The sequence below is a fragment of the Ctenopharyngodon idella genome, chromosome 4, assembly GCF_019924925.1.
Source record: "Ctenopharyngodon idella isolate HZGC_01 chromosome 4, HZGC01, whole genome shotgun sequence".
NCBI lineage: Eukaryota > Metazoa > Chordata > Actinopteri > Cypriniformes > Xenocyprididae > Ctenopharyngodon > Ctenopharyngodon idella.
The window spans coordinates 22,224,397-22,250,802 of NC_067223.1; the positions used below are offsets into that span (position 1 = coordinate 22,224,397).

General features: G+C 37.0%; 1 protein-coding gene across 10 annotated transcripts in view; it reads left to right on the top strand.

The window, feature by feature from the left end:
* LOC127511053 (NACHT, LRR and PYD domains-containing protein 3-like) overlaps positions 1-26,406 on the top strand; it is a 55,443-nt gene that overhangs the window by 18,391 nt on the left and 10,646 nt on the right. For 5 of the 10 annotated variants that reach the window (XM_051891395.1, XM_051891394.1, XM_051891397.1 and 2 more), the window contains 8 exons: positions 241-411; positions 5,040-5,210; positions 14,977-15,150; positions 21,063-21,236; positions 21,329-21,502; positions 21,998-22,168; positions 22,505-22,678; positions 25,959-26,132. In XM_051891395.1, the coding sequence (XP_051747355.1) occupies positions 241-411; positions 5,040-5,210; positions 14,977-15,150; positions 21,063-21,236; positions 21,329-21,502; positions 21,998-22,168; positions 22,505-22,678; positions 25,959-26,132 (1,383 nt within the window). The remainder of the gene's footprint in view (positions 1-240; positions 412-5,039; positions 5,211-14,976; positions 15,151-21,062; positions 21,237-21,328; positions 21,503-21,997; positions 22,169-22,504; positions 22,679-25,958; positions 26,133-26,406) is intronic. The other 5 variants (XM_051891399.1, XM_051891403.1, XM_051891398.1 and 2 more) reach the window with 4 other exon arrangements.

Below are 26,406 nucleotides of genomic sequence, written 5' to 3' on the forward strand. Positions count from 1 at the left end.
AAAATTGGTATTAAAAAAGCATTAAAAAGCATCAAATTAGATTTGATTAAACCTGTAGAAACCCTGATAGATCAGTGGTTCCCAACCTCTTCCAGCTTGTGGCCCACGCAACCAAACACGTAGGTTTGTTTAAATCTTAAAGGTTTATTATAATATTTATATTAATAAAACAATGGAAAATGTATTTATTTGTATAAAGATGTTCCATCTCTTCTGTGATGTAATTTATTTATCTTGTAGGTTGAATGATTGTAACTTAACAGACAAAAGCTGTTCAGCTATGGCTACAGTTCTTGGATCAGATACCAATCTGAAAGAGCTGAACATGAACAATAATAAACTGCAGGATTCAGGAGTGAAGCTGCTCTGCACTGGACTGATGAATATAAAGTGTAAATTGGAGATACTGAGGTAAGTTTTGTTACAACAGATCAGCATCCTTTCTCTTTTGGGTTTTCCCACTTTTTTGTTTCTTTTTTTCTGTTATTTGCTTTTTTTTAGTGAAAGTGTTCAAATAAGGCATGACAGCCATTCTGGTGCAGGGAACAGGTGTAGCAGTCGAAGAGATGCTGGTAGCTGTAGGACAAAAGATTGGGTTTGATAAAGTAATCTCAGCCTCGCAGATGAACAAAGGTTCTCAACCTCTTCCAGTTTGTGGCCCACGCAACCAAACACGTAGTTTTGCATGTCCCACTGCTAGAATTGAACTGACCTGACTATTTTTGTTGCATTGGCTAATGAGGACTTGTTATCACGGTCTTTATTAAATAAACTGGCAATGAACAGAAAATGCAGATAATGGGTTACCTAGCCCAGGGCCAGTTCAATGTCAGTTAGTGGTATAAAGGATCAAAAAACTTATGGTTCAGAACATATTACGATTTTCAAGTCACGAAATACAAATAATTAAAATACAAATCATTTTTTTAAAGAAACTTTGCTTCCCAAAATACTTTGATCACAGCAAAAACTCCTAACTAATAAAGCTCAAACATTATTAAAGGCAAATGAAAGTAAAAATAAGAATATACAAATTAAAACATAGAAAAATACCATAGACCAGTTACAAAAATAGATCTAAAAGTAGCCTAGTGTTCATGTACAGAAATATAATAATATAAATATAATTGTAATTACACTGCATGCATAGTATTCACTGTATAAATTAAGTTGCTTTGTTGTTTGACAATTAATGACTTAGCTGTTCCATGGAAATATTCTACCGTGAATATATATAATATATAATATAATATATAAGTAACATGCATTGCTAAGGACTCCAGTTTGCGTGTCTCGCTTTAAGAGTCAATAGTAACTGAAACCAAGTAGGTTGCACAATAATTCTTTTTGCATACAAAATCAGAGACTTCACACATTCAGATCATGCCTTCAACATGCTCCTGTTTCGTTATTTTCACCATCTAATGAGTCTGCACAAATTGAGTTTACAACAAAAACGGCATACAGGCGCTAACTATAAAAAAAACATATGTCGATTTCACAGGGCAATTTGCTAATAACTTCAGGAAAATTGCATGGCACATCATCATTTACAGCAGATTCTTATGATTAAAATGAACAACATAATCCATTGTGGCAATCACGAGATATTACTCACATATTGATGTAGCATATTTGGCTAAAAATATGTCTCTCGTCTTTCTGGGATGCAATGTGTTATCCAGTGTTCCCGGAACTGTCCATGCTTATTTTCCATCATGGAATAACACAAAATATGTGTCATTTTAAAGCTTAGAAACTCGGCTTTTTAATGCCTCTAACCATTTTGATCAACTCTTAACGAGTGCTGAGTAGTCTCTATAAATCGGAGTGCACCGCCCGCCCACGCCACCTAGCAACGAAAACATTAATAATCATACTTTCTAAAACTACTGAATTGAATAGGTGTCAAAATAGGTGTTATTTGAAAGCTTGGAGTCTGAACTTTACATTGCATGTAGCCAATTCGATTAAATCATAGTGTAGTGCTGAGTTATTTGCTGATAAATAGAAAATAAATGTTTTCATAATTTATTTAACTAAAAAGAAATATGTAGGTTTCAAGTGGCATTTTTACTCATAACTTCATGAAACATGCAAAGATTGTAGAAAATGCACAGCATTGTTTAAAGCAGATTCTCATGATTAAAATAAGTCCAAAATCAACATAATCCCTTGCATTGATCACAAAATATTTCTCATGGAAGAACGATTTAAAAAATGCCCATTAGGGGGCATCAAGGGCTAAACAAAAAAGCTACCTTGGTTCCAAATACTGTAATTTTTGATTACTTTATGCTGTCACCACAAAATTTGAACCAGATGCAGCTCACATGTAGGAAAACTTCATCAAAAAAGAATTTTCCTCCTATTTTATTGGCTTCCTGAATTATTGCATGTCAAATAAGAAAGATATGTAAAATTATAATAAAAATTATATATATTTGTTTGTTTTTATCAGCAGTTTCTCAGCATGAGAATGTCCAATTGTAATGTAATTTATATTTTCAAAAAGTGTTTTATCAAACGATACCTACCTTTTGACTCTCCTTGCTACAGTTCTGGAGTTATGAGTCTTTACTTTTGTGTATGTCATTCAGAAAAAAACAACTCTAAAAATGCCTTCAGGTCTTTAAAGGCGATTTTCTCTATATTTTTTGCACCCTCAGGTTCCAGATTTTCAAATAGTTATATCTCGACCACATATTGTCCTATAACAAACCATACATCAATGGAAAGCTTAGTTATTCAGCTTTAAGATGCTGTATAAATCTCAATTTAAAAAAATTGACTTTAAATTAAGACTGGTTTTGTGGTACAGGGTCACATATGAGTTCTCCTAAATAGACTTATTGTTCATAACCCTTAAAGGGTTTTGCTAGCTGATACCAAAGGCCATCTCTGCCTCTCTTTATTAGACAGAGGCACCTGGAAGGCTATACTAAAGCTATACTAAAGCTTTAATCAAGTGTTGCTATATTAATAAATATGATTACATTATTCATGATTTGACCAGTTGACATCACAAAATTCAATTCAATGATAAAGACCCATGTGACTCATTGAATCATATGAAATCAAAATGAATGACAGTAAAAATGACTAAAAACATACAAATATGTAAATAATGCTAATATATTAATAATATAACTATAATAACTATGCCTAAAAGTGTACAAATATTATTTAAAACCCAGATTGTTATACATATGTCATTCTGGATAACGGATTACATGTCCTGGCTAACAGAGGCTTTTTGTTATCCAAGAATGACAATTTGTTACCCAGGAATAACAAAACAAATATTTTTTCTTTATAATCAAGCACTAACTTTACCATCTGTGGAAAACTACAACTTAGCTATCATCACTTTAAGGTAATCTTTTAGATCAAATAGATCATTTTTTAATATAAAAACATTATAAATACTTTATTAGTGTTATCCACAGGGTTTCCGTGGGGTATTAAAAAGCATTAAAAGTCTTTAAATGGATTTTGTGAAAATTAAGGCCTTAAAAGGCATTAAAAGTCATTAAATTTTATTCCTACAGGTTTTTTTTTTTTTTTTTTAGATAGTTTTGAAGAAAAATAATACTACCGGTTTATTTTGAATATAGCTTTCATAATTAATAACTTTGATTTGCTGTCACAAAATATGAACATTGGTGTGATACACACGCAGAACCAGTTTGGTAATTGCCTCCGGCTGGTGCAAAATTGCTGTAATGCTGTTTTGGACAGCGGCCCAAGTAGACTCTCCAGTACTGCCGCACAAGCGTGAGATTTTGCTTTCTTGCTGCAGGCGCACCTCTATCTGCGTCTGCTCTGTTCATTTATTACATTTAGTGTAATTGGCGATCGATAGTGGATAATAATAGGTTATATAATATATAATGTACTGACGGTAACAGGAGAAATCGAAACAAATGAGTGCAGCACACATAAGAATCTGTTAAATACTGCAACATCACATGACCAAGAGTGCTGTCTTCCTGAATACCATCACTATTGTCAACGTGACACCTATTTCATACAACAGTTAAACAAGTAGTTAATATTAAGTCACTTACATTTTAGAAGGAATATTGACTGTTTTTGTTCTGTTTTAGCAGCGAAAATAGTTCCAAATAAACATCACAGCGGAACCATAGCGCATCTCACAGCAACAGTCACCCGTGTTTTTGAGTGATTCAGTGTTTTGAATGAATCGGTTGAGTCAATGATTCAGTGACCCATTCAAGGGTTAGTTCACCCAAAAATGAAAATTCTGTCATTTATTACTCACACTCATGCCGTTCCAGACCCGTAAGACCTTCGTTAATCTTCGGAATGCAAATTGAGATATTTTTTTTTAAATCCGATGGCTCCGTGAGGCCTACATAGGGAGCAATGACATTTCCTCTTTCAAGATCCATAAAGGTACTAAAAACATATTTAAATCAGTTCAAGTCGTTATTTTGTTTTTTTTGGCGCACCAAAAATATTCTCACCGCTTTATAATATTAATATTGAACCACTGTACTCACATGAACTGATTTAAATTTAAACTGATTAAAACCTGCAGAAACCCTGTATCCAGAATAACGCATGATATTGCTACAAAGTGCACCAGTGACCGGAAAGGTCAAAATATCAACGTTTAAGAGATGCTTACTGACCTTTGCACATTTTTGGGGCTCCTTCAGGGTCTTCTTTTTGATACAGTATTATGTCACATGACATAACAAAATGAATTGTGGTCTAAAATGGTCATTGATGATTAATCCTTAAAGATTAATTATTTATAATGAATACTTACATGAGTAATTAACAAGGGGAAGTCGAGTGATTTAATGTTGTGCATTTAAAAATGTATGTATTTTTAATATAATGAATGTACTTTGGACACCAGAATTGACACGCCACGTCATTGACCTATATATATATATATATATATATATATAATTTTTATGTTAAAAAAAACTAAAATAATGGAAAATATATTTATTTGTACAAAAATGTTCCATCTAATTCTGTGATGTAATTTATTTGTCTTGTAGGCTAAATGATTGTAACTTAACAGACAAAAGCTGTTCAGCTCTGGCTATAGTTCTTGGATCAGATACCAATCTGAAAGAGCTGAACATGAACAATAATAAACTGCAGGATTCAGGAGTGAAGATGCTCTGCACTGGACTGATGAATATAAAGTGTAAATTGGAGATATTGAGGTAAGTTTTGTTACAACAGATCAGCATCCTTTCTCTTGGGTTTTCCCACTTTTTTGTTTCTTTTTTCCCCCGTTATTTGCTTTTTTTAGTGAAAGTGTTCAAAAAAGGTTTCACCACGTGAAATGCGGGTCCTGGTTGGTGGCATGACAGCCATTCTGGTGCAAGGAACAGCCTCCTTATCCCTTCGTAATGGGTGCAGGTTCATGCCAGAGGCCGGTGTAGCAGTCAAAGAGATGCTGGTAGCCATAGGACAAAAGATTGGGTTTGATAATGTAATCTCAGACTCGTGGATGAATAAACTGGTCATAGTATTTTTGAAATCTGAAGCGCTAGTGAATCAACTAACTGTGGACGGATTATAGGTGAAAGAGGCTTTTGTTCCACATTCCCCCATTATCTGCCCCAGCTACTAAAATCACTATTTCAAATGTTCTGCTGTTTGTTTCTAACATTGTCATCATAAAAGAACTTCTAAGATTTGGGAAAATTGCAAGCCCCATAAGGATGATTCCTTTAGGGTGCAAAAACAAGACACTGAAGCATGTTTTTTCTTTAAGACGCCAACTTTAAAAGCTTCATTTCGAGTTCATCACAGAGATAATTTGTAAATGGTTCACACAAGCACAGAGTCTGAAATGTTTTGAATGTGGGTATTTCAGACATAAGCATTTCTTATGTCCACGTAGAGATTTGCGCGATGACACTTAGCCTCCACTGCTTACATCTACAGTGAAAGAATCAAATGGAGAACTTGTAAATGAATCAAGTGAAAGAATCAAATGGAGAATTTGCCAGCCTGCATGGAGAGCTTCTTGAGACTCCAGAGACACCAGCAGCTTTAAATACCTGTTTGCTGCTCAACATTGGCCTTTTTATAGTCCTTTTAATAAAAAAAATTTTGACAGAAACTTTCCTTAATAAGCCTTTATCTGACCAGGTTCTCTTGTGCTGTAAATTACTCACAAATCTTATGATAGTTCAGTTTTTTTAATGCCTTTTGCATAACAATGCACCATTTCATGCTTTTCATCTTCATTGAGATTTTTCTTCCTCACCATATTGCATGAGAACTGTGAGTTGCTTAATAATGTGGAACAACCTCTTTAAATAGGGTTTCCATTTATCTAAGTAGACCTGGCAAACTACTCAACAAACCTGTCTGAGATTGTTATCTAAAAAGACATGGAAAATAAAACAAACACTTTCTTTGAAAAACTAAAATCTGAATATTTATTGTAAAAAAATCTTACTGATATGTCACTTGCATAATAATTTGAAACAGTGTCTATATATATATATATATATATATATATATATCTCATGTTTTAATTTCATTGTTTATAGCACAGACTACTGTAACGTGGAAGTTAGGAGGAAAGGCAGCTCGTCTAAAGGCAGTTCCCTTTCAGTCGGTCATGTTCGACGTACGTCAGTAGTGACCGACGAATTGGGATATCGCCAGAGAGCCCTATCAGCTTCGAGTGAAACTAAACAAGCCAATGGAATTGCGAGCGCATGCACCGCCCCCGCAAGGCGGGTATAAATACGGAAGCGGATGCAGTCGCACTCTGTCTTTCATTTCGGAGCCAACCTATTGTGTTCCTTCTATTGATAAAGTGAATTTCTCAAGCCTTTGAAGAGCCTCGTTTCACTGTGCTGGTGTTAAGGCACCCTACAGCAAAGCCGCGAGCCTTTCACAGAGCGAGCTATTTATACAGCTCTCAACTGCTGTTTTCACAGCATTGTTTCTGCCTGTTGGTTTGTGATTTGGGCTGGTTTCTCTGTGCGTGTGACTCAGGAAGTGGTGTACCTGCAGTCACATCGCGGCTGTTCCCTGTGTGCTTCAGCACAAAGATCAAGAGCTGAATTTCCCTCTTCTAAAAGAGCTTCACAGATGAACACTGCATTTTTTTCAAGATGTCATTTCGTCCGTGTGTTACTGGATGCGGTTGTTCCCTGGTCCCCGCTGATGGTCACAATCGCTGTGTCACATGGCTGGGCGTTCAGCATGCTGAGGCAGCCTTTGTGGATAGTTCATGTTCTCACTGCAGGAACATGACTATCTCAGTATTGAGGTCTAGACTCTCGTTCCTTGGTTCTCAGGGAGCAGGGGTCCCCTTCCCTATGCCCCGTTCAGCCGTTTTCTCTGGCTCCGGTCAGGGGAGCGGCGCGTCAGCGTGTATGAAGGGTGACCTGAGGGTCATGGTTAGGGCTTAGGGCTTCCTATGCAAATATGCGTTTCCCCCAGTGAGCCCTCTCGCACAGCTCCTGTGCAAAATCAGGGAGGGCAAAGGAGCAGGTCTTGCTAGTGGCTCCGTATTGGCCCACTCTGACCTGGTTTTCGGATCTGACGCTCCTCGCAACTGCGCCTCCTTGGCCCATTCCTCTGAGGAAGGACCTTCTGACTCAGAGACGGGGCACCCTCTGGCACCTGCGTCCGGACCTCTGGAAACTCCATGTCTGGTCCCTGGACGGGACGTGGAGGTTCTAAGTGATCTACCCAAGTCGGTTGTAGACACTATCACTTCTGCTAGAGCTCCTTCTACGAGGAACATCTATGCCCTGAAGTGGAACCTGTTCGTCGAATGGTGTTCCTCTCACCGAGAGGACCCCCGATCATGTTCGGTCAGGTCAGTGCTTTCCTTCCTGCAAGAGCGCTTGGAGCGAAGGCTGTCTCCCTCCACCCTCAAGGTGTATGTTGCCGCTATTGCCGCACATCACGATGCAGTTGATGGTAAGTCTTTGAGGAAGCGTGACCTGATCGTCAGGTTCCTGAGGGGTGCGAAGACACTGAATCCGCCTCGCCCCTTCCTCTATACCCTCTTGGGATCTCTCCCTAGTACTTACATCTCTCCAGGGTCATCCCTTCGAGCCTTTGCAGTCAGTGGAGTTAAAAGTACTGTCCCTTAAGACTGTCATCCTGGTTGTATTGGCCTTGGTTAAGAGGGTAGGGGACCTGCACGCATTTTCAGTCAATGAATCGTGCCTGGAATTCGGGCCCGGTGACTCTCATGTTATCTTGAAACCCCGGCCTGGATATGTGCCCAAGGTTCTTACCACTCCCTTCAGAGATCCGTTAGCGAACCTGCAAGCGCTGCTCTCTGGCGATATCCCAATTCGTCAGTCACTACTGACGTACGTCTCCGTTCCCTCCTTCAGGGAACGAGGGTTACATATGTAACCAAGACGTTTTAGGTTTTACACGGGATGTGGCAAGCCTTTTGTGGAAGCGTTTTGTGCAGTTGAGGCAGTGCTCATGTCGTGGTCTCGGAGCGGACAATGCCATAACATAACTCGAGCTACAGCAGGGAACAGACTCACAGAACCATTTTCACAATTCATGGTTTATCCCAACATTAAGATGAACTCGTACAACTGTCTACCACAAATGTCCCACTGTCAGCAGCTTTACTTATTAAACCAAAACAACAAAAATGAGTAACAGAAAATGAAATATACCAGCATACAATCAGCATTTGTGGCAGACATGCGATGTAGACAGTTCAGTAGAGAGAACAGTCATTCTTAAATGGGCCACACCTCTATTCCACCCATTACAATACGATTTCAGTTTGAATGCGTACTTAATACACTTAATTTTTTATTACATCTTATTTCAGCTAGCTTTATAAATTTTGTATACTTGATGCAATTTATTTTTTATAAGATTTTTGTGACGCCTGTATCTTCAGTTAAATGTTCAGTTACACAATATACACTTTATCCATTTCAGTGTGTTCACTGTTCAGTGACACAGCAATACAAATACCTTTGCTGATAAATTAGATTGGAATTTTTTTTATCAATATATTGTGATATAATATATCTTGGTGGAGTTTGGAAATACACTTCAGATTTCACAATTGATATAAATGGGGAAGAACCACATCATTTGTCAGCCACTTGTCTTGCAAGATTGGTAAAAATTTACACCTGTCAGATGTATGAAAAAATCCCTTAGTCCAACAGTACACTTGGGTGAGGTTTAGCAATGATACACTTTCTGCTGCTCGCTTTGAAAGTTTTTATGTATATTATAATATAATTATTACTCCTGTTTCTTTTCCAGATCACAAATTAATTACAGTAGAATGTAGTCTTTTAACGAAAACATATACTGTTCTTACTGGCATTTCAGTGTAACATTTTTGGAAGACAAATTTTTTTTTGAGAATTTTAAGAATATTTTGGTAAGTTTGGAAAACTGAGAAAGGAAGATATGACAATATTAGCCAGTGGTGGGAGATTGTGAAAGTGTTTATTAAGGAGTATTGTCAACAATATTCTTATCATTCGACCTTGTGTTTGAGACATTTGGAGCAAAAAGATTATTGAAGGGAATATGATTTAAATACTTCTCCTAATTTGAAGGATATGTGGACTAAAAAGAAAAACTGTGAATGCAATTCTTAATGAAAAAGTCAAAGGACAACTTATAAGGAATTGTTTTCTAATAAAAAGAGATACATGCTTTTACGTCTTCTTTCTTTAACTGTAAACAGAAAATTAAACATGGACAAAAGATGTTGTTTTTAAAAGATGAAGATGGTCACGTTTCAGACCCAGTAAGGATGCATAGACTTGCAATGGATTTTTACAGTTATATTCTGCTGATTTTTTTAAATAAATATTTAATGCAGACATGAACTCTTACAAGATTTTCCTGTTTTATCTATAGGAAAAAAAAGGTTTTTGGAAGCACAACTTACTTTTGATGAACTGACTTCAGCCGTAATAAAACTTTCCTCAGGTCGGGCACCAGGAATTGACGGACTTCCTGCTGAATTTTATAAATGTTTTTGGGCGTGATATTTTTGAAGTTGTTCAGAAATGTATAAGAAAAGGAAGTCTAGAAGTCCAAAAAGTTGTCAGTGTGCTGTTTTAACATTGCTTCCAAAGAAGGGAGATTTGACATTACTAAAGAATTGGAGACCTATAGCGATCCTTTGTTCACAATACAAAATTCTTTAAAATCCCAATTTTCTCATGATTTACTCAACTCAACAAAATATACAACACTGGCCTAGTGGTTTTTGGATATTTTACAGCAAAAATCTTACATATTGCAGCTTTAAAGGAATAGTTCACCCAAAAATGAAAATTCTGTCATCATTTACTCACCCCCAGGCTGTTCCAAAGCTGTATACATTTCTTTGTTCTGTTGAAAACGAAGATATTTTGAAGAAAGTTTATAACCTGACCGCAAAGCCTGGTTACAAACTTCCTTCAAAATGTCTTCCTTTGCATTCAGCAGTACAAAGAAATTATTTAAATTATGTACTTTATGACATTATTCATAAAGATCAATCATTTTGTGTAAAGGGCAGATTTATTGCAGATAATTAACATCTGATGCGGGATTTTTATGACTATGCTTTTTATAACAATGTTGATGCTTGGTTTTTGTCAATGGACCAAGAGAAGGCCTTTGACATAGTAGATCACGTTTTTCTTTTTGAGACTCTTTTAAGGCTTTTGATTATGGAGATAATTTAATTTCATGTATAAAATTGCTTTACAATGAAGCAACTTGCTTCATTAAAATAGGTGGTGGTCTCAGTGTTCCCATAAAGGTTCAGAGGGGTATTAGAGAGGGTTGCCCTCTTTCAGGGCAACTTTATAGCATTGCTCTTGAACCTTTATTATGTTAATTAAAAAGAGAAAAAGCAAAGACATGGATCTTTCACAATCTATTAAAATGTTTGCATATGCGGATGGTCTTACAGTTTTAATCAGAGGAAATCAAGATGTTTGTTTTAAAAAAAGTGTTTAGACACTTATGATAAAGCATCCTCTGCAAAAGTTAACTTGGGCAAAAGTAATTGTCCATAATGGACAATAATGGTCCTATCCTTCCTGGAGAGTTAAAAATTGTGAAGAGAAGCTTTTAATTATTTAGGAGTGTTTTTAGGATCTGAAGAATATATGAAACAGAATTGGAAAGGACTAGTGGAGAAAACACGTGCTCTCCCAGCTACAGGGAGCAAACAAAAAGACTTCAAGAATCGGTCAGGATGCATGTGTTTCCATTGGAGAGAGGAAGATCAGTGATGAAGTACACTCGTAGATGTGACCATGGTTGGTTAGGAACGGGCAGCAGATGGAGCTTGCCAGATGGAATATGGCGAGGGCTCTTCAGGATGGCACAGTCTGGACATCCCTGTATGAACCTTCTCACATCCCTGGCCATGTTGGGCCACCAGAAGCAATCTTTTAGCAGCGAGAGGGTTCCATTGGCCCCTGGGTGGCCAGTGCCCAGAGATGAGTGAGTGGAATGGATGAGTGGAGTGCGTTGGGTTCTGGTGACATATTGCAAACCTGGAGGACAGCACGGCGGAATGATGGTTTAGACATAGAAGGTGGGAATGGAGTTGGTAGACCATTGGATGGGACTCATAATCATTTCTTTGGGTAAAATAGGTTCAGGAACGTCACAGGCAACAGCTTTGACATTCTTGGGACCGGGACGATAGGAGATTGTGAAATTAATGATCATTTTTTTAAGGAATCTTTTAAGTCTTTTTGGGAAGTCTACAAAACAATGAAGGGTTCTTTATATTCATTGCAGCAGTGGTGGGATTTTGGCAAAATCCAGACAAGGCAGTTTAATCAACAATATACTCACAACATAACTAAAGAATCGTTTTTTGGAATTTTGGCATTTGGAAAAAAATAATTGAATCCCTGAATTTGGCTCAATCCACTGGTGAACATCGTTTTTTGGAAGCATGCTCTAAGAAGAAGGCTCAATTAGCAGATCTACTGGGGTATAAAACACAGGGGGCTCTGGTCCGTTCATGTTTTCAAAGCACTGATCAGATGGATGTACCATCCAAATACTTCTTCAGCATGGAAAAAAAGAATGGGCAGAAACGTTTTATTTTTGCACTGCCCTCTGAAGATGCAGTGTTAATGTCAGATTCTGCCGATATTTGTAGGAAAGCAGTCACTTTTTATCAATTTTTATAGTAGTAAGATTAAGCCAGGGTGTTGTGTGGAAAGTGTTTTCCTTGACAACTTATCAAAAGTCTCAGAGGAGGGTAATTAGGTCCTTTCGGGAGTGTTGACCCTGGGAAAGCTTCATAAGGACCTGTAAAGTATGGAGTCTGGAAGGGCACCAGGAGTGGATGGCCTCCCAGTTGACTTCTATAAGGCTTTTTAGTTGGAGTTGGGAGTGGATCTGCTGGAGGTACTTAATGACAGCTTGTCGGAGGGCAGGTTGCTGTTGAGTTGTCGAAGTAATCACTCTTATTCCAAAAAAGGGGGGCCTTACTGATGTAAAGAACTGGCGCCCTGTCTCATTACTTTGTAGTGCCTACAAACTGCTTTCCAAAGCATTGGCTAATAGATTGGCTGGAGCAAGACAAGACATATTGTGTCCCCAGTAGATCTATTTTTGATAATGTTTCTTTAATTCAAGACATTTTTCATGTCTCTAAATTGTTAGATTGTGTTTTGTTGGCTTTAGATCAGGAGAAGGCCTTCGACCGAGTTGAGCACTCTTATTTGTGGAATATTTTAAAGGATTACACTTTTAAATAAAATTTTCCTGATAATTTACTCACCCCCATGTCATCCAAGATGTTAATTTCTTTTCGACTGAAGAAAGAAAGGCATGAAGGTTTTTGATGAAAACATTCCAGGATTATTCTCCTTATAGTGGACTTCAGTGGCCTCCAGACGGTTGAAGGTCAAAATTACTGTTTCAGTGCAGCTTCAAAGGGCTTTAAACGATACCAGACGAGGAATAAGGGTCTTATCTAGCAAACGATCGGTCATTTTCGAAAAAAATACAACTGTATATGCTTTATAAACACAAATTATCTCCTTGCATGTGCTTCCGCGTTCCGTATTCTCCAAAACGCTTGCGCTGTATGTCCTACACTTTTCCTATTCTACTTACAGAAAAAAACGAAACTGGCGCCGTGTTCGTTCCGTAAGTAGAATAGAATAGAGATACCCATCTTGGTGAACGAAAAACAGTCAGTTCAGGAAGAATGTGTAACATTAACAGTATTTTGGGTGCGTGTGTGCATCAGGTCTTAAAAGGGCAGCAGGCTAATAATCAAACAACAAAGACAAAGTGATTTACTTACTGCTCTTGACTGATTAACTTGTGTAAATTTTATTGATTAGTCTATTTAATTTTTACAATGATTATCCAATGTAACTAATGATTCATCATTCAGGCTGGGATCCATTTGCGGGCTTTTATTAAAGGAAAGCGTGGTACAACAGGCAAGGTCAGACGGGCAAACAGGAATGGCAAGGGACAGACAGAATCGTAGTCAGGGTACAGGCAAATGGTCGGGGCAGGCAGATAACACTCAAAGATAACAGATAACAGTCAAAAGGTTCCAAGGGCAGGCAGCAGAGAATCGTAAACGAGAGGCAAACAAGATCAATAACAGGCAGGCAGACAATACAAGAAAACGCTCAGAAATGTACACCGTGGCAATACAAGACTTCACAACAATGAGAAGTGAAAGAGAGTCCTTTATAGAGTCCTGGAAAATGTAGTGTGTGGTGGGGTGTGTGTGTGTGTTAGTATTCGGGAGAGGGCTTCCTCCGATGGTCAGAGGAGGGAATTGCGTAGTTCGTTTCCGTGACAGTTACTTTAAATTTCATTACTTTTAAAGTAAAAGGTTTCTTACCTCAAAAGGCTAGGCTACTACTGTTAGACCTACCAGAAAAAATAAAGAAGTCTATTTCATTTGTATCTTTAATCTATTGTATTTATTTGTGCTATTAGTATTTTTTTTTTTATTACTATTTACTTGTCTTATTTAAATTCAATTTACCATTTGAAATCAAGCTTCCTTGTGCTGTGTGTAAGATATTGCAACACAATTACCCCACTGTAAAAACAAGTTAGCAAATATTTGTGAGATAATTGTACTGGTAATTGATCAACATTTATATATGAAAGAAAGCTTAAACATTTTATCATGTAAAGTGATCTCTTCAGAATTTTGGGGATTTCCTAGACTTATAAATGGACAAAAAAAAAGAAATATTAAAAACATCTATATGACAGTATATGCTTATTTTTTTGTCCCGGGTATCAAAAATGGTATTGAATATCGATACTTTTCAAGGTATCCTATCGAAGTTAGAAATTCCAACACTACAATGGAGAATTCTCCATGGTGCCATTGCTGTGAATTCTTTTATTTTGGTGTTGAATCCAGAAGTCAGTCCTGAATGCCCTTTCTGTATGCAAAGAGAAACTGTTTTTCATGCTTTTATGTATTGTGCTAGATTACAACCTTTATTTATGAAGTTAAAAGAATTGTTTTGCAAGTTTAATGAAGATGTTTATATAGAGACTGTCATTTTGGGTTTTAAATATTTTCAGAAAAAAACTATATCTGTCAATTGTTGAATTTTGTTTTAGGACAAGCTAAATTGGCTATGTATATTAGCCGGAAAAACAAGACTGAACAAAAGTCTAGTGATGATGTTATTGTATGCTTTTTATCTTTGATTAAATTGAGAGTGTTGATTGATTTTCAGTTTTATAAAACAATGAAAGATCTTCCCACTTTTGAGCAAATATGGTGCAGTCATGGTGCTTTGTGTGCAGTACGTGTAGGTGATTTGTTTTTTTCTTTAGAATTCTAAGATGCTTCATTATTTTTTTTCTTTTCTAATGTGTAATTTGTTGAGTGTATGTTTTTTTTAACCTTGATGTAAAGGGTTATAAAATATGTAATATAGGTTTTTTCAAATTCAAAAATCTCTCTCTCTCTCTCTGCTAATGTAGGTTAAGCTGCTGTTATATGACAGATGAAGGTTGTTCTGCTCTGACTTCAGCTCTGAAATCAAACCCATCACACCTGAGAGAGCTGGACCTGAGCAAGAATGAACTAGGAGACTCTGGAGTGAAAAACCTCAGTGATCTACTGATGAACCAACAATTCAATCTGGAGAAACTACAGTTAGTATAATTATACTGTACAGCAGTTACAGTGTGATTAAAGTTTACTGTTTAGCTTAAGACAACTGGACTCAAGTTACATTGTTTTATAGTGCTGCACTTTCTGGGTTTTTCCCTATCCAGTGTTTTTAATGTAGTTGGTAATTGTTTAATTTTGCACATTTGACACAATTTACTGATTGTGTACAAGCAGAAATCTGCTTTTATAACTGAATAAAGAAGGGATACATCAAATAGTTAAAATACCCTTTTTTCAACACTTAAATTTTGGTAAGTTTCATTTAAAAAAAAAAGAAAAAAAAAAAGAAAAAAAGGAAACACTTTAAACAAAAAGCTGAGAAAATTGCAATTTTATCAAAGACTATGTCCGGATGGGATTCAGAACGATGAACACATTTGGAGTAGATCGAGTCCATAAACACCCCCAAAGCTTCATAGTATTCATTCAGTAACATTGATTTATATGCTGTTTAATGTTTGATGATCGCTTTATTTTACATTTGCGTAAGTAATCTTCTGTCGCTTGTTTTAGTGTCTTCTCCTGCGTTTTGATCCGGAGATTCTGTACTCTTTCAGGAGATGCATAACAGCGCCCCCTAACAATATAGCCTGAAAATTCAGTTAATGGTGAGAAAAAGATTTGAAGTAAATTCCTGTGCACACTACCAGTGGACTAGCCTACACAAAAAAACAGATACTCAGAATTAGAAATATATCTGTTTTCTTTAAAGGGACCTATTATGCAAAATTCACTTTTGCATGGCATTTGGCTTTAAATGTGTGTTGGCAGTGTGTGTACACAACCACCCTATAATGATAAAAATACCACTCCTTTTTTTCATAAGCAGTGTCTCAGAACAAGCCGTTTTCAGATCCCAGGCAGTATAACGTCACATTAGCCACATGCCCCGTTCACAAATGTTGACAGACACTGCCGTTTTAACATAGAACCACCCTGAGCGAGTTCACAGCCAGTTGTACAGTCCACCATTGCTGCACTGACGAGAATGTCTCCCAAGCGTTTTAGGTGTTGTGTAGCTGGATGGATTAATCCACAAAACTCTCCCCATTTACTCCCGAAACCTGAGCCGCTGAAGATGAGGTGGATTAATTTTGTTTTCGAAGAAAATGCTCCCTTCATCTCTACCAAAATTTGTTTGTCTGTGAGAATCATTTCAGAATCATAGATCAGTAAACTGTTAGTGATCCAGCTTACAGTCTCCAGAGTGATACTGGATACAGCAGTATTGAAGGTTAGAGCACTTTATCACAGTTCATCGGAGTTGATTTACGAATATAAAGTTTACCAGTTTATTAAGCACCACGCGAAAAGGCATAAGGTCTTTATATATTTGTTTACTGTTAGTTTTAACGAGTGTTTCTGTGTAATTCGCTATGTACAGTATCTCACAGAAGTGAGTACACCCCTCACATTTTTGTAAATATTTTATTATATCTTTTCATGTGACAACACTGAAGAAATTACACTTTGCTACCAGTGTTAATTTCATTAACGAAAACTATGATGAAAAATGTTTGTCGACGACGTTTTTTTCCATGACTAAGACTAGACAATGAGAGACGACACCAATGTCATTTAACGATAACGCGGCTAAAACAACACATGCAATATCGTTTACGAAAAAAGACGAGACTGAAAAGTGGCTAAAAAACTAAAAACTTTACCAAAATCACTCTTTTGAAATCACTTTTTGTTTTTGTCTAATAAAGGAGACAAAACATTACAGACTGTTTTAATGAGATTTCCAGAATTTAAACCCCCATCAGAGCTTTTCTATTAAAAGAACACGTTTTACTTAATCTTAGCAATCTGGCAACCACGCACACAAGCTCAATCTACACTGAGGAAGAAGCGCGGATGATCTGAAAACACAGACAAGTAAGCTGGAGTTCAGCAATCTTCATTTGAGATTTAGCACTTACTAGCATGAAGAACAAATGAAGAGTTTGGTTCCAAAACGCGATAAACGCCATTTAAAAAAAAATTGAGTTTCTGCCAAAATCAGTATTGTATCTGGTCGGTATTGAAAAGTCATTTATTAATTTTGCGCAAAATGCGATATCCATCGTGTTATTCTGTCATGTTTTCTCCCTTTCTTTCCAAACCGCGACAAACGCCACTCTACCTTCTCTGCAGAATGTGATATATCCGCTCAACCAATCACAACGCACCATTCCACGCACAGTAAACAGTAATGGCGGCGCTCTGAATACACCTCGCATCCTAGTTTTCCTTATCTGCTTTCTACTTTGTGATCAACAGAAACAGAAAAATGAATAATTTAGATGGCATTGATGAACCTGTGGTGGTTTCTGCGGTAAGGAAGAAACGCAAGTCATCGAAATATAATCATTTACATGAGGAGATTAAGAAGATGAGGCACTTGAGTCAGGAGGAGGAAAAATGCCGGCTGTTGCTTGTTCCACGACAGCATCAAACTTCTGTCATGGTCCCCAAAACTGAATCATGGACAGTTTTTAAAAGCCGTTTTTAATACCAATGTACTCGGTAAATGTGTTTATTTTAACCGTGCGGTGGCGCCAGATGTTCTTTAATCGATAATGACAAACGGAGACATAATTCATTTATAACATTAACAAGATGACTCGTTGAATTCATTTTGGGAGCGACGGCTGAATGTATTTTTAGTCAAATACCTGTATATAAGATTAGTATTGACAAAGTTCGGAGGCTGTCATATATGTGAATCAACTTACTTTGTTGTGTATTTCCAATATGAAAAATAACTTTTATATTGATGGATTTATTGCATGTTGGGGAAAAAAAATAATCCCTTTTTAATAAACCTAAAAAATTTAAAATCAAAAACTAGATTTGAATTTTTAATGGTTTTATAACCAAAAAATGCTATGTGAAATTTTGAAACAGAAAATAGTGGTTTTAATCTTGCCACTTTCTTGGTGAAGAAAACACCATTTTACTCAAATTAATCAAAATGGAGTTATAGCGTTTTGGAACCAAACTCTTCAAATATAGACACAGACTGTATGTAGATTTAAGATTAAAACTCTCTTCGATACAAAACCATACTCTTCTGTGTTTTTAATGTTGATCATATTATACGAGCAAGAATGCAATGTTTACCGAATATCCACACAATTTCAAATGTGACATTGATTTTATACAACAGTGCAACAAACAAAAGGGTAATATTAAGTGATGTACATTTTAAACAGTATTGTCAGTATTTTGCTCTATTTTGCAACGAAAGCCACAGCAGAACTGCAGAACACAAGCTGTGTTTCTTGAACAAATCTGTGGCTTTGAATGAATCGGCAATGATTCAATGATTCATTCATAAATACAGCTGCTGGCTTTATTACTGAAAGAATGAATGACTTGATTCACTCATAAAAACAGTGACTTACCACCACCTACTGGCGGTTTTAATGTATATTTAAAAGTATCACTTCATTTTTATCACCATTGTATTTATTGCATTTTTTAAGCATCATTTATTTTATAAAGGTATTTATCAAGGTAAAAGAAATGCACTGGAAAAATCCATTTGAGAGGGCAAATATTGTCCCTTAATGGAAAAGGTGTAACTGCAGTCTAAGTGGAAAAGTGAGGGTGCACAGAAGGATGTTAAATCCCTCAGGGGGTAAAAAGTTTGAGAACCACTGAAAGAGGATATGTAGAATTGCACAAGTGCTACTGCTAAGAGTGCAATGTCAATACAGCCTGTTACCTTGATTCAAATTTTTCATAAGCTTAAATGAATTGGTCTAAAGAGAAAAATTATAGTGGCTATTTTGTCTAAAGACTACATATAAAATAGCTATTAAAATTAATGTTGTTAACTGTAGCTTGACTAAAAGTAATGACAAAAATGCAATGACTTTTCGTCAACTAAAACTAGACTAAAATATGAAAGACAAAAATGACTAAAATGTGACTAAGACTAAGGAGCATTTTCGTCTGAAGATAAAGACTAAATCAAAAATGGCTGCCAAAATTAACACTGTTTGCTACAATGTAAAGTATTGAGTGTACAGCTTGTATAATAGTGTAAATTTGCTGTCCCCTCAAAATAACTCAACACACAGCCATTGATGTCTAAACTGCTGGCCACAAAAGTGAGTACGCCCCTAAGTGAAAATGTCCAAATTGCGGCCAAAGTGTCAATATTTTGTGTGGCCACCATTATTTTCCAGCACTGCCTTAATCCTCTTGGGCACAGAGCTTCACAGGTTGCCACTGGAGTCCTCTTCTACTCCTCCATGACGACATCACGGACCTGGTGGATGTTAGAGACCACCTTGTGCTCCTCCACCTTCCGTTTGAGGATTGCCCCACAGATGCTCAATAGTGTTTAGGTCTGGGGACATGCTTGGCCAGTCCATCACCTTTACTCTTAGCTTCTTTAGCAAGGCAGTGGTCATCTTGGAGGTGTGTTTGGGGTCGTTATCTTGTTTGAATACTGCCCTGTGGCCCAGACTCTGCTTCAGTATGTCACAGTACATGTTGGCATTCACGGTTCCCTCAATGAACTGTAGCTCCCCAGTGCCGGCAGCACTCATGCAGCCCCAGACCATGATACTCCCACCACCATGCTTGACTGTAGGCAAGACACACTTGTCTTTGTACTCCTCACCTGGTTGCCGCCACACACGCTTGACACCATCTGAACCAAACAAGTTTATCTTGGTCTCATCAGACCACAGGACATGGTTCCAGTAATCCATGTCCTTAGTCTGCTTGTCTTCAGCAAACTGTTTGCGGGCTCATCATCTTTAGAAGAGGCTTCCTTCTGGGACGACAGCCATGCAGACCAATTTGATGCAGTGTGCGGTGTATGGTCTGAGCACTGACAGGCTGACCCCCCACCCCTTCAACCTCTGCAGCAATGCTGGCAGCACTCATACGTCTATTTCCCAAACACAACCTCTGGATATGACGCTGAGCATGTGCATTCAATTTCTTTGGTCGACCAAGGCGAGGCCCGTTCTGAGTGGAACCTGTCCTGTTAAACCGCTGTATGATCTTGGCCACTGTGCTGCAGCTCAGTTTCAGGGTCTTGGCAATCTTCTGATAGCCTACGCCATCTTTATGTAGAGCAACAATTCTTTTTTCAGATCCTCAGAGAGTTCTTTGCCATGAGGTGCCATGTTGAACTTCCAGTGACCAGTATGAGAGAGTGAGAGCGATAACACCAAATTTAACACACCTGCTCCCCATTCACACCTGAGACCTTGTAACACTCATGAGTCACATGACACCGAGGAGAGAAAATAGCTAATTGGGCCCAATTTGGAGATTTTCACTTAGGAGTGTACTCACTTTTGTGGCTAGCGGTTTAGACATTAATGGCTGTGTGTTGAGTTATTTTGAGGGGACAGCAAATTTACACTGTTATACAAGCTGTACACTCACTACTTTACATTGTAGCAAAGTGTCATTTCTTCAGTGTTGTCACATGAAAAGATATAATAAAATATTTACAAAAATGTGAGGGGTGTACTGTATGTTGATGATAATGCAAGGGAGAGAGAGTTTATGGATAATATTTTAATGCACACTTGCACTGTGTTTTATTGAGCTCTTACAGTAATTTTTCTAGAGTGAAAACAGACGCTTCATATTTTGTGTGAAGTACAATAAACGTTATAAAACTCATAGGTAAAGTTGAACAGGGTCCGGTACAACAGGCTTGTACTAATATAGTGGATAAAAACAAGACAATATAAGTTATAACCTTAATTAAACTAAACTATACCTGTTCTATCTCCATATTGATTTCTACCGTGGGAGAGCCCCCGGGACTGGGTTTCAAAACAGACTATTGTAAACTATATGCCTGCTGTAGCTCTTCAATAAGATGATCATCATAGATCTGAGTCATTTTCTTTTCTCTTTCTGTCTTCAGTCTGAGCGGATGCAGTCTAACAGAGAAACAGTGTCCCATCCTAATTTCAGCTCTGAAATCAAACCCATCACATCTGAGAGAGCTGAACCTGAGTGGGAACAAAATAAAAAACATAGGAGTGAAGCACTTATGTGACATACTGAAGGATTCACACTGTAAACTGGAGAGATTGAGGTCAGTAACATTCACATACAAGAAAGAAAAAGGGTTTTGATATTGAACGAAACAGAATAAAGAGTTTATTTTTTTCATTTCTCCTATTGTAGGTTAAGTGACAGTTATATGTCAGAAGAAGGTTGTTCTGCTCTGACTTCAGCTCTGAAATCAAAACTATCACCCCTGAGAGAGCTGGACCTGAGCAGGAATAAACTAGGAGACTCTGGAGTGAAAAACCTCAGTGATCTACTGATGAACCAACAATTCAATCTGGATAAACTACAGTTAGTATCATTATACTGTACAGCAGTTACAGTGTGATTAAAGTTTATTGTTTAGCTTAAGACAACTGGACTTAAGTCACATCATTTATAGCACTGTACTTTCTGGTGTTTCTCCATCTGAAGAAAGATTCAGAAATACTATTAGTTAACAGTCACTTTAAAATGACTTAAAATAAAATAAATTGATTCATGTACAAGATTTTCTCACATTGAAAAAGTAAAATCTGTCCATTTATATGAATACTTTTCTATTGTTTCTATATTTATCCTACATATTAATCTACAGTAATAAATTAACTTATTTGTGGAGTGAGGACGGATCCAGACTTGGATTGTAACTAGTATCCTCAAATGCTCCTGTCCTGGTTTGTTCATATCATTAAGTTTCCATGATTTTGCTGGTGTATTAGTGACTGTTTGGCATTTATTAATGATTCATTTAACTCACACTTGAACTGAACATGGATTTGAGTCATTTTTTCTTTCTGTCTTCAGTCTGAATAGATGCAGTATTACAAAGAAACAGTGTCTCATCCTGACTTCAGCTCTGAAATCAAACTCATCACACCTAAGAGAGCTGGACCTTAGTGTGAACATAATAGGAAAAGGAGTGAAGCACTTATGTGACATACTGAAGGATTCACACTGTAAACTGGAGAGATTGAGGTCAGTAACATATACATACAAGAATCAAAATGCTCAAAATCACTTCAACAGTTTAAACTAAAACACTCTATACTCAATATCTCATGAAGAGCCTGAATTCACATTATATTTGTGTAAAATTCTTCACCTTAATAATATGTGATCTGGTGAAATGATGATCTCACTTCCTCTGTCTATTTTATTTACTTATGAAGATGACGTGACTTTATAATAATTATAGAAACATTCTATTTATTATAGAATTATAATTATTATACAATTATTATAGAAAATAGTTATTTTCTCTTCTTCTCTCTACATCTCTCTCTCTCTTTCTCTCCCTCTCCACTAATGTAGGTTAAGCTGCTGTCATATGACAGATGAAGGTTGTTCTGCTCTGACTTCAGCTCTGAAATCAAACCCATCACACCTGAGAGAGCTGGACCTGAGCAGGAATAAACTAGGAGACTCTGGTGTGAAAAACCTCAGTGATCTACTGATGAACCAACAATTCAATCTGGAGAAACTAGAGTTAGTATCATTATACTTTACAGCAGTTACAAGTTTATTGTTTAGTTTAAAGGGGACATAACACACACAGGTTTTGCTAATCTCATGTTAATCTTGAGTACCTATAGAGTAGTATTGCATCCTTCACATCTCTGAAGAATCTTTAGTTTTATCAGAATTATAAAGGACAGAAACGCTGTACCGATTCTTTTCGAAAGCTAAGCTCCTGGAGGCGTGCCATGGGCAGAGCTAAAGAGTCATGAGCACACGCAGCATTTGCGTAGTGATCGTCTGCAAGCTATCGATGGTCAGCTAAACAAATGTATTTAAACACACAATATACCATCGCATTATCCCTGGATAACTTTTGATTCACTGTATATTTGTGTTTTTGCATTATATGCACTTACGTGCCGATTGTCAATAAAACAGACATTTAATGCAGTTTTACTCACCACCTGTGGTTCTGACTCATGACCGGGATCCATCTTTCAGTTTCAAATGATCTGTAAATCCAGCGTAGAACTGGGCCTTGTTTATAAAACCATAAGCGCCGATCCTGAGGGCTCGAGCAGCCGCGGAAAAACACAAGATATTCTCCATTCATTTTAACCAATAAAAAAGTGATTGCAACTTTTAGACACAACTTGATCATTATTTTGATAGTTAATATAAGGCAGTTTCTATGGCTATTTCAATGACAAATGTCGAGAGCGCATCAATGTAATGTGTGAGCACAAATCTCTCAGCTCCACTGTTCCCTTAACACTGTGTTCTTTGGGAAGCAAGGGTGGCGTAGTGGTGTAGGCTAAATAGTTGACAATTACTACCAATACCTGACTACCAATACCAAATCTTAAAAATATATATATATATAAAATAACAAGCTGACTACACCACCCCTTTTTAGAGAAAGGGGAAATAACTACCCAATGGAAATAGGGCACACAGGTTTATTACCATGGAGGGCAAAGAGATGTGGATATCAGTACAAAAAGTGTATTCATCTCACATAAATAGATACAACATTCAAATAACCACAATGTAGAGCGATTGCTCCAACAAGCTAAAAAGCTAAAAAAAATCACAAGAGAACTACAAATAAGTAAGTTACAGAATGGACATTGTCAAACTGAGACAAAAGACAAATATAATCATAGCAAACAAAAGAAAAGAATGCAATCAACAAATTAATGCATAAAATGAAACATCACTGAATATACAAACAGATGAAACAAAACGAATACAGAAACAATTTAACACTCACACGCAGACGTTAACAATATGACTATAGAGCAGGCCCACATGCACAACTCAGGCACATGCGGCGGTAAACGGATCAACAGTCCTACTCCAGCCACCGGCTTTAGCATGAAGAAAATGAAAGCAAAATAAAGAAAACACAGAAACAGAGAACAGCAAAACAGTGCAGGAAACGATTAGCCCCATGTCCCCATTCAGCCAGAACATCCTGAAAGGAATCAATTATCCTGCTAAAAAAAACAACAACAAAAAAGTTTTTACTAGACTAAAAACAACAATTGGTTACATACCATGTGATTGTCACTGAAACACATAGGCCATACGTTCGCTCAAAGCACAGTTCACAGCAGCTTATGCATTTGAACCGAAAAACCAACTGGAACAAAAAGCACACCACTTTTAAGTTACCGCAAACACTACTTCCACACCAACACAAATTCACACTTAACCTACCTAAGGATAATAGCAGCCTGCACACCACCGCGGAGCTGCAAACTAGTCCAGCAGTGAATGGTGGTGCGCCCGCACCGCGGGGCGGAGCTAGCAATAACACATACCTAGGTAGCATATTCACAGTCTTAAATGGACAGAGATTGGGTGCTGATAGGCTGATATTCTAAATACATGGGAGGGAACTTATTAAACCTACCACACAAGGTTTTCTTTTCCTCACAACAAAAAAAACACACTTCTTTTGTGACATTGTTGATTTTGTGTCTAAAAATAAAGTGACAAATCTTTCTCGAGCAAGTCCCCCCCCCTTATAAACTGGAGTGAAAAAACCTCAGTGACCTACTGATGAACCCACAATTCAAGCTGGAGAAACTAGAGTTAGTATCATTATACTGTACAGCAGTTACAGTGTGATTAAAGTTTACTGTTTAGCTTAAGACAACTGGACTTAACCCAGCGAACATTTGGACGTTTAATGACCGTTGAAATTACGTCCCTCTGACACGTCCCAGTGTGGTTGAAAAATAGTTCAAAAATAGTAATAGAAAAATAGTCTTTGACATTATCTTGTTAATTAATTAATCAATTAATTATTATATATTGAACTACATGTAGATAAATGTCAAAGTAACAATTACCTTGGTTTCACATTGCACGCGCCAGTAGCGCATGAGCAGCGCATATTTTTTTCGGCGTGCATGTTAACCAGTGGATGCATTCACACCGCCAGCAGGAGCAGCGCGTGAGCGTCAAGCAGGAGCGTCGCATGAGCAGCAGTGAAGCGGAGGTTTCGGCTCCAAGTCTTTTTTTGCTGCGCTGTTGACGCTCAATTAAAGTGAAAGCACACTTTTGATGGACAAAATAAATATAATTTCTCATAAAAAGTGTTCAAAATGCACAGAATAAGCATGTCTAATGTGTTTTAACAAGAATTTGAGTATGACAGAAAAGAAAATTAAGAATCAAAAATATTTGTAGAAGATTTACCCATTTAAACTTGTTTTTTAATCATTCATTATTCAAAAAAACTAAAGTAAACTAGCCAGAAAATATGATATATAAACATTCTTTTAGTTATTACACAGACAGATATATAGGCTGCAGCATACCCAAATCAAACCCGAGTTTGCTGTCTTGTGAACGTGCACCCGGCAGATGATGCTTACAAAGCTTACCTCATTCGTGTGCAGCAATGGATAACACAAGGCTTTCATTTATTTATTTTTATTTATTTATTTACGTTTATATGCAAATGTTGTACACCCTCCCCATGTTAACAAACTTTCAAGACTATCGAGTTTATAAATGACCAACTTATAAAAAAAATGTATAGCTATCTTTGTAAAGAAATCCTCACTTTATATGTAGATTCGAGTCGCTGCTGTGACTCGAAACAATACAGACTAAAAACAGTGTAATAAATGACAGTGGACTAATCGTACTTTTCACTAAATCTTAATTTATTAAGCAAAATGTGTAAAATGACTTGTGGTGTATTAGTGACTGTATAGCATTTATTAATGATTCATTTAACTCACACATGAACTGAACATGGATTTGAGTCATTTTCTCTTTCTGTTTTCAGTCTAAATGTTTGCAGTATTACAGAGAGACAGTGTGTCATCCTGTTTTTAGCTCTGAAATCAAACCCATCACACCTGCGAGAGCTGGACCTGAGCGGGAATCAAATAAAAAACACAGGAGTGAAGAACTTATGTGACGTACTGAAGGATTCACAGTGTAAACTGGAGAGATTGAGGTCAGTAACATTCACATACAAGAATCAAAATGCTCAAAATCACTTCAACAGTTTAAATTAAAACACTTTATACTCAATATCTCATGAAGAGCCTGAGTTCACATTATATTTGTGTAAAATTCTTCAATTTAATGGTTTGTGATCTGGTGAAATGAAGATGATGATCTCACTTCCTTTGTCTGTTTTATTTACTTATGAAGATGACGTGACTTTACAGAATAAAGAGTTCTTTTCTTCTCTTATTGTCTACACTCTCTCTCTCTCTGAGCGGAAT